A 9,740-nucleotide genomic window follows, 5' to 3' on the forward strand; every position below is an offset into this window, starting at 1 on the left:
GGTCCAGATAAGCCGGATGCACCTCTGCCAGCTAAGAGATTCCTTGCCTGCTTCCCAAGCTTGGCTGGGAAGACAGAGTTGAGTTTGTTGTCTCCTTTCGAAGAAAAAGGAGCCTGGCAGGTAATGGTGTCTGGGCAGCCAGTTCGACAGATGAAGCCCTAATGGCCACGGACTTCATCCTGTATCAAGCAGCTGTTAAGTTGATTTAGCTGAGAATTGTGTCCTTTTGCCTGTTTCTGTATACACAGTTGGCTTTAGGAGATACTTTGTTTGAGCCAGCAAGATGACTTAGTGGATAAGAGTGCTTGTTGCTTAAGCCTGAAGACCTGATATCAGTTCCTGGATCCCACGGTGGAAAAAGAGAATCTAGTCCTGGAAGTTACCCTCTGTTTCACACACCCTTGCCATGTGCATGTATGTGTAGACAAACAACTTAGTTTCTTTTTAAAAGGAAAGAACAGCTACAGAGACCCGATGTCTACATCGGGCCATGGCACAGGACTTGCTCTGCGGGGGGTGGGGTGGAGTGGGGGTTCCCCTGTCTGTTCAACATCAGAAAGCATTTTCTCTGTCCCCTGAAAAGCATCTCACCTGGACCTGGCACACATTATTTTTCCAAGTACATACCCTGTGTAGATGACTTATTTCGTCTGTTCTGGGTGTTGTCTGTGGTATTCACAGGCATGGTGTGTTGGAGACGAGCCATGCATTACCCTGGGTTGTTTTGAAAGTGATGGTTTCTTGGGCATCGTTTAAGTAAAGGTAGTTATTGGGTAGTAACACAAATGCATGGCTAGACCTCTGATTGTCAAGGCGTAGGGGAGGGGGACCCCCATACTTTAAATAATCATTTAAAAAACCCAAAAATAAAAATCTAGCCAGGTGGTGGTGGTGCATGCCTTTAATCCTAGCACTTGAGAGGCAGAGGCAGGTGGATCTCTGAGTAAGAGGCCAACCTGGTCTACAGAGCTAATTCAAGGACACAAAGAAAGTCTGAGGAGGCAGAGTGGGGATAGACTCCCAAACAAACTCAAAAATCACTTGTGAAGAAAGGTGAGGGATGGGTGGCACTTTGTAACTTAGCTCATCCTGCTTGTCAGGGACTTGTTCCTCTCCTTTTCCATCTTCCATACCAAAGAAGAACAAGGACTCAGTGATCCTGGCTGGAATCTGAGGACTCTTGTCATTCCCAATCTGTACGTGCGGCGAGCCACTGCCTAGCCCAGGGCATCACTGGGCCCCTGCCTAGCCCAGGGCATCAGTGTGCTCTCTAGCATTTCACATCTGTCCTTTCTTTCATCATGGTAACAGTCCTGGTCAGAAACTAGGTAAAAACATTATCAAAATGAGCTGCTCAGCACAAGTGAGCATGTCCACTACTGTCATGTAGTTTGTCTTTCTAAGGTGGCTAAGGAACATTCATTCCTCTGAGTCCTTTGCCTCACTTAGAAGGTTGACTTGGAAAGTGGCTAAGTGGATCTTCACCCTGGCTGGTTTCTGTTGTTATCCTGACCGGGTTGGTGACCGCATCATCTGTTTCTAGCCCATCCCACCCTCTTCCACCCCCCCCTAACTTGGAAGTATCTCCTGTACCTGTGGGCCTAACCTCACACTGTCTCTTTGTTCTTATGCAGTGCCTTCCCCCAGTGCCTTGCTCGTAGACAACCCCACGCCTTTTGGAAACGCAAAGGAAGTGATTGCCATCAAAGACTATTGCCCAAACAACTTCACCACCCTGAAGTTCTCCAAGGGCGACCACCTCTACGTCTTGGACACGTCTGGTGGGGAGTGGTGGTACGCTCACAACACCACCGAGATGGGCTACATCCCTTCCTCCTACGTGCAGCCATTAAACTACCGGAATTCTACCCTGAGTGACAGTGGCATGATCGACAATCTTCCAGACAGCCCAGAAGAAGTTGCCAAGGAGCTAGATCTGCTAGGGGGTGGCTGGACCGATGACCAGAAAGAATCTGGCAGGCCCTATAGTAACAACCCTTTCTGGAATGGAGTCCGAACGAACCCCTTTCTGAATGGGAATGCACAGCCCAGTACGGATGAGCTAAACCCCAAGAGTACGGTGGATTTGCTCCTGTTTGACACGGGCACATCTTCCTTCACTGAGTCCAGCTCGGCAACCACCAACAGCACCGGCAACATCTTTGATGAGCTCCCAGCCACCAATGGACTCCAGGTGGAGCAGCCTGTCAAGCGGGACAACCCCTTCTTCAGAAGCAAGCGTTCCTACAGCCTTTCGGAACTCTCCGTCCTGCAAGCCAAATCGGATGCTCCCCCAACGTCCAGCTTCTTCACAGGCTTGAAGTCGCCTGCCCCGGAACAGTTTCAAAGCCGAGAAGACTTCCGAACCGCCTGGCTCAATCACCGGAAGCTGGCCCGTTCCTGCCATGACTTGGATCTGCTCGGCCAAAGCCCAGGTTGGGGCCAGACCCAAGCAGTGGAGACAAATATTGTGTGCAAGCTGGATAGCTCTGGGGGCTCCGTGCAGCTTCCTGACACCAACATCAGTATCCATGTGCCAGAGGGCCATGTAGCTCCTGGGGAGACACAGCAGATTTCCATGAAAGCCCTGCTGGACCCTCCACTGGACCTTAACAGTGACAGATCCACCAGCGTAAGCCCTGTGGTGGAGGTGAAGCTGAGTAACCTAGAGGTGAGTACCTTCATCATCTTGGAGATGAAGGTCTCCGCCGAGGTGAAGGGCGACATCTTTAGCAAAAGCACGGTGGTCCTGCAGTGCCTGAGAAGTGACTCAAAGGAGGGGCCTTATGTGCCCATCCCTCTCGCCTACAGCTATGGGGACACCATACAGGTACAGCTGGACAACCTGGAACCCTGCATGTACCTAGCCATCGTTGCCCAGGGCCCCAACATCCTCTACCCTTCCACCGTGTGGGATTTCATCAATAAGAGGGTCACCGTGGGTCTCTATGGTCCCAAGCACATCCATCCATCCTTCAAGACAGTAGTGACCATTTTTGGACATGATTGTGCCCCCAAGACCCTCCTGGTGAGTGAGGTGACTCGGCAGGCTCCCAGTCCTGCCCCCGTGGCCCTCCAGCTGTGGGGCAAACATCAGTTCGTTCTGTCCAGGCCCCAGGATCTGAGAGTGTGCATGTTTTCCAATATGACTAACTATGAGGTCAAGGCCAACGAGCAAGCCCGAGTAGTGAGAGGGTTTCAGATGAAGCTGGGCAAGGTGAGCCGTCTGATCTTCTCCGTCATCTCCCAGAACCCCAACGAGCTGTCCGACTTCACCCTGAGGGTCCAGGTCAAGGATGATCAGGACACGATCCTCACGCAGTTTTGTGTCCAGACTCCGCAGCCGCCCCCTAAAAGCGCCATTAAACCGTCCGGGCAGAGGAGGTTTCTTAAGAAGAACGAGGTTGGGAAGATCATCTTGTCCCCTTTTGTCGTTACAACCAAGTATCCGACGTTTCAGGACCGCCCCGTGTCTAGCCTCAAGTTTGGCAAGCTTCTAAAGACAGTGGTGCGGCAGAACAAGAGTCACTACCTGCTAGAGTACAAGAAGGGGGACGTCGTGGCTCTGCTCAGCGAGGAGCGCATCCGGCTCAAGGGACAGCTGTGGACTAAGGAGTGGTACATTGGCTACTACCAGGGCAAGGTGGGCCTGGTGCACACCAAGAATGTGCTGGTCGTCGGCAAGGCCCGGCCCAGCCTGTTCTCGGGGCCCGAGCTGAGCACCTCAGTGCTGCTGGAGCAGATCCTGCGGCCCTGCAAGTTCCTCACCTACATCTATGCCTCTGTGCGGACCTTACTCATGGAGAACATCAGCAGCTGGCGGGCCTTTGCTGATGCCCTGGGTTACGGCAACCTGCCGCTCACCTTCTTCTGCCGGGCAGAGCTGGACAGCGAGCCGGAACGGGTGGCTTCCGTTCTGGAAAAGCTCAAGGAAGACTGTAACAACCCTGACAACAAGGACCGGAAGTCCTTCCAGAAGGAGCTGGTGATGGTGAGTGCTAGGGCAGGTGTCCAAAACTCGGATGAGCTTCCTGAGGTAGACAGGCATGGGTCACACTGGGCTGAGTCACGGGGACGCTGTTGGAAGTGTCACGGGACCCAAAGAAAGGTGTCTCTTCTCTCTTCTGTTACAGTTCCAATCCTCTATGGTTTCCTGTGGTCTTGAATCCACTGGTTAGTTTTTGACAACTTGACACAAACTAGAGAGTCTCTGTAAACTGGGAACCTACATTAAGAAATTGCCCCCATCAGATTGACTTAAGGGCAAGTCTGTGGAGCATTTTCTTAATGAATGATGTGGGAGGGCCCGGCCCAGCCCACCGTGGGGTGTGCTGTCCCTGTCTGCTCATCCTGGCTTGTATAGAAAAGCAGACTGAGAGAGCCCTGGGCAGCGAGCCCATAAGCTCCATGGTTCATACTCTGCTCCTGCTTGAGTTCCTGCCCTGGCTTTCTTTGGAGATCCACTGAGATCAGGATGTGTCAGCCACATACATCTTTTCTTCAACCCTGGGTTCCTTTTGGTCACAATGATTATCACAGCAATAAAAAGCAAAGTCGGACACCATGGGAAAAGGGCATGATCCAGAGGCTTCTACCTGGGTCTTTGAAGGGTATCTCTTGTATCATTAGGTCCCCAGCAGACATAGTAGTTAAAGCCTTTTTGCCCCAACGTCTGGCCTCACTTCAATGTGAGTTCTGGCCTTATGTTGCCTGGTGCCTACAACATCTGTCTCTACTGGGATGTCTTCTTGCTCATTTGAGTCCATGGGGGCCAGACTCTTGGCTGGTATAAAACAAATTGGCATTCTAAGGAATGCTTTAGAAAGGAGAGATTCTGACTGAGACACACTGACCTCAGGCTGGCTAGGGATGTTGTCAGAGACCTTCCCAGGTCTTGCAGCAACCTGGGCTTTGGAGCATAAGATAGTGGAACAGCCCTGTTTTTTCCCACAGGCTGCCCACCCCTGTTGTATGTTTCTGACGATCACCATTAACAGTACAAACACTTGGTGAGCTCCTCTTGATCCTTCCTGCTTCCACTGTCCCCAGCTTTTTGGGCCGCTCTCCTACTCCATGTCCTTTCTCCACTTGCCCCTTTGTATGACATCATCAAGCCTCTCTGAATCAATACTGATGACCCTCAGAGGTAGAGCAGGGCATGTGACCCTTTGAATATGGCCCGTGGTAACATGGGACAAACAAGCCTGATCCCCAGGAAGGCAGTGTGGATTGTGGTTAGGAGGGGCCCTTGACAGTTAGGTCCCAGAGGATCTTGGTGGCAGCAGTTTCACTGGGAAAGAAGCCAGAAGTGAATGGGGACAGCCATGGTCTTTGCATGTAGATTTCCTACAGGGGTCAAACAGGTCTCTTTCAGCTATATTGCCATCTGAAGTGGATTTCCAGAAGGTCGTGGAGAGCCTCTCTTGCCCTGGCCGCCTTGGGTGGCTGGAGCTCCCCAGGGCAGTAGCATGTGTTCATGTATTCCCTGGGAGCATCCTTCATTGCCAGCAGAATAGGTGCTTCCATGGAACGTAAGCAGCACCTATTGTCCCTCCCACAGCTGAAGAAATTTCCCTGGAAGAGACCCAGTTTCTTCCTCTGTGGGCAGACTTCAGGAATGGGGGCTCTATGCCCATTTCCTTAATACTTCCATGGTCTGGCTCTTACTTGGTATGGCAAGTTTGGAGAGGATTTGGGTCTCTTTGGTCTGTGGGAGGGGTGCGCCACTGAGGCCCCTTTGCCCTCCTAACTGTAGTAGATGCAACTCAGCCTTGGCTGGAACTTGGCCCTGGGGAAAGGGCAGTTTTATAATAAAGAATCCAGGTTCCTCTGTTTTCTTCTCCCCATCTATCTTGGGCATTGCCTCCCAAGCAGTGAAATTTTAATAGCTGGCCAAACGTCAAACACTCACTGCTGGCTAACCCCAACCTCGTTTGCCTGCTTGTTTCCTCATGGATTCATGACGGAGGGTCAGTCAGGTTTTCTATAGACCTGGCTGCAGACAGCAGGTCACAGCTAGGCCAGTGCCCTCTTCTTGTAAACTGCCTTAGCATCACCAGCACCTCTGCTTTGGCAGCTATAGCTAGAGTAAGTAGGAAGTTGAAGGTTTGAGGTATCCACTGTACATAGTGGAAGTACATACATGGTCTCACTAGGGGCCAGAGGCTCCTCACCATGGCCACCAGGCTCCTCCCCTGCACCTCGGGCCAGTGGCTGCCCATACCTCTCTCTGCCTGTGGCCTTTTTCTCTGTGTTCTGCATGCAGCAGCTGTCCTCTTTCTGGGAGCTCCAGAAGCTGGTGTCGTCCTTGCCTGGAGCTCCTGATGATGAATTCTCTCGGATGTCCATTCCAATGTCCCTTCTAGCCCCTGATGGAGCAAGCTTGTGTTCCTGGGTCTTCATAGTGCTTGCTCAAGTCAAGATGGCTGTGTATTTGTTTCTCATTGCTGCCCTCCATTAGACCTGAACTCTATGGAGAATAGGCACAGAGAAAATCCATGAAGAGGGAGGGAGGGAGAGAAAGGGAGGGAGTGACTGCGTGAGTAGTGGCTTCAGCTAAGAGGCATCTGAGCCTTCTGTGTTCTTTCGGGTCCCACCGTGCTTCCTTTCTCTTCTGTAATTCACGCCCTGTGTGTAGCAAGAGCTATCAACTTAAATCACTCAAGGCCTCCATTGACCTTGACAATGGCTACAATTTGTGGTGGGTGTTCCACAGTTGACTTTTCTGGGGCTGCCTGCTCTCTGGTACCTTGGCATATTTGATGGGAGGCACTGGTGGTTTTGATGACCATTGAAGTTCAAGACCCTCTGGGAAGCCTGTGTGTTATAATTCTAAGTCACAGGCTCTTTCCAGGGAACACTGTTGGGTACATATATAGCCAGTGTCACTTTGGAGTCAGCTGGCTGAGAGTGACAGGAGATGCTTTGAAAATTCTGAGAAGCCCCATCCCTGAAGTTACTGCCCAGACCATGGCAGGGGAAGGAGACTTGGTTCTGTAGCCTGAAGTTGGGGGGTCTGGGGTTGTTTCCTGAAGGGGAAAACTGCAAAATGTTCTGGTCTTTAGGTGTTGGAATCCTGGTGCATCTTCGGTTGTACTGTGTGGGCCTTGGGAAGAGGGTTTTCTGAGTGTGTTTGGAAGCCAGTGGGAACACATGCTCGTGTGTGTATATTCTGTGAATACACTGAGGGAAGAAAATAGTCTGACTGCAGGCGTGTGTGCACCTTGTAGATCTGAGTTACATCATCTTGCCAGCACAAGTTTGAAGTGGCCTGAGGCAAAAAGGGTCATAGGCAGGACTCCCAAAGAACCAACTCTTGAGGGACTGTGATGGGTTGTATCCAGTAATATGCTTTTTAGTTTAAGGCAATACACCAATACACTTAAAAATACATATTTAGTTTTTATTTTGTATGTATGTATGTACATATGTCTCTGAGTATGTGTGTGTGTGTGTGTGCATGCGCGAGCATGCGTGCGTGTGTGTGTGTGTGTGTGTGTGTGTGTCTGTCTGTCTGTCTGTCTGTCTGTATAAACATGTACCCTTGGAGGCCAAAGGGGAACATCAGATCCATTGGCACTGGAGTGACAGATATTTGTGAGCTACCTGATGTATGTGTTGAGATCTGAACTCTGGTCTTCATGACAGAGCAGCAAATGGTGTCGCCAACTAAGCTATCTCTCTAGTCCCAGGCAGCATGCCTTTGGTGTAAAACAATGTTTTCTATTTTAAGGACACCATCTTGAATAGGCCCTGTGGTCTCTGTTGGTTTTTTTTTTTGGGGGGGGGGGGGGGGGCGGTGGGAAGGAGAAAATGTTGGCTGGAAATTAGAGGGAAAGAAATTTAAGTAGAACAACCCATGGTGATATCATTAAACCCTCCCCCACCCCCTCCCCAACCTGATCCTGGAGCTACCGCTAAGGACAAGTCTCCAGTAGTCCATTGAATCACAGCATGGGGACATATTGAAAAAGGGCTACAGTGGGCCCTTTGCAGGAATGTGTCTGAGAAGGAAGGGGTGAGACTGTAAGGCACAAATCAAGAAGGCAGTAGTCTCCAGCAGGGAAGATGATCGAGCTGCCCAGGATACCAAGGAGGGTGGCTATCAAGAGAACAGAAGTGGCAAAGAGACTCAGGATGGATCATGAAGGAAAACCCACCTTATCCTGCAGACCAGGAGGTCACAGAAACTAAGCTGCTGGCTGTATAGTTAACTGGGTGAAGACGTAGGTCCATCTTGTATCATGCAGGAGAGCTTTTCCATCCAGACTGGAGCATCTCAGGAGCAAACACACTAACACGAGCCCAAGTACTAGCTTACCTATTTTCCTAAGAGCTTGTAGAACAAGTTAGCATCCACATAGCCTGTGCCCAACTGTTACTGTACATAATATCTTACAGAGATGCAGCGTGTCCCTTGACCTCCCAGCTGTCTGCAGTTCAACTTGTGATGAATTTTAAAGTCACCTTATCACAACCTAAAATTGCTTGCAAAAAGAGTTTCAATTGAAGAATTATTTAGGTCAGGTTGTCCTGTGGTCATGTCTATGGGGAATTGTCTTGATTGATGATTGATGTATGAAGACCAAGCCCACTGTGGGCAGTGCCATTCCCTAGGCATGGGGCCCTGAAACTGTATAAAACTGAAAGCAAGAAGCAGACAGGATGGGTGTATTTGTTTCTCTCTGCTCTTGACTGTGAGTATGATATGACTGGCCAGATGAATCCCTGCCTTGACTGCCCCTCAGTGATGAACTATAACCTGAAAATGTAAGTCAGATAACCCCTTCCTCCCATGTTGCTTTAAGATGTTTCTTACAGCAACAGAAATAAAACTAGAAGAGCTGCTGTCAGGCAACATCTTTCTGCCCCGTGGAATGCTGGGACAGAAACCATGTGGCCTACAAGCCACAATTTCAATCTGCCCCTTCGCTCATATTAGCAAAATTCTATCTGAAATGAGTATTGTGTTTTATTTCCTTTGGTATTTTCCAGCATGCCTTTGTATACTTGAGTGAGCCGTGGGATCGGTAGGATTCCCCAGAGCTGGAATTCTGAGGCACACTTCCCATTGCTAGTACTTAACGTGTATCCAAAGCTCACCTGTTTGGAGGATGCACTCAAACACACTGGGTGGTATGAGCAGCTGGTAACAGGCAGAGCTAGTGCTGGGCTCAGAAAAAGTGGAGTGAGAAGAGTTCAGTCGAGTGCAGGAGAGGTGAGATGCCCTCATTGCTGATGTCAAAAGCACTAGCCTAGTCACTAACGGCTACTCCCAGAAATGGAGCCTTAGCTACCCTGGACCTGGCCATGTGCTCTCCTAACCAATGGCCTAAATTTCTCAGGACCTTTGTATTCTGTGCCCAGAGCCCCAGGGGAGAGAGCGGGTTTACTGGCTCCTGCCAAGAGTTGACTTGAATCGAAGCAGGTGATTTTGACGCACTCTGTCACCTAGGACATAAGGCCACCTCCAGAGCCAGGCACCCAAGTGCATAGACACCACAGCTTGTTTGATGTGATTAAGTGACTTATTGTCAAGCCCTCTTCATTTGCATCCTCTCCCAGGATGACACATAGAGCTGAGGTGACCTTTCCTGCCCCAGTCTATCCCTAAACTCACAGCCCATCAAACAAAGCTTAAACCTAACTCTTTTTTTTTTTAATTAGGTATTTTCCTCAATTACATTTCCAATGCTATCCAAAAAGTCCCCAATACACTCCCCCCCCCAGTCCCCCACCCA

General features: G+C 50.2%; 1 protein-coding gene across 2 annotated transcripts in view; it reads left to right on the top strand.

The window, feature by feature from the left end:
- The window catches only part of Sh3bp4 (SH3 domain binding protein 4), an 80,677-nt gene that overhangs the window by 65,871 nt on the left and 5,066 nt on the right, over positions 1-9,740 (top strand). For both annotated transcript variants that reach the window (XM_029480361.1, XM_021166160.2), the window contains one exon: positions 1,635-3,991. In XM_029480361.1, the coding sequence (XP_029336221.1) occupies positions 1,635-3,991 (2,357 nt within the window). The remainder of the gene's footprint in view (positions 1-1,634; positions 3,992-9,740) is intronic.

Source organism: Mus caroli, chromosome 1 (assembly GCF_900094665.2).
Source record: "Mus caroli chromosome 1, CAROLI_EIJ_v1.1, whole genome shotgun sequence".
Taxonomy (NCBI): Eukaryota; Metazoa; Chordata; class Mammalia; order Rodentia; family Muridae; genus Mus; species Mus caroli.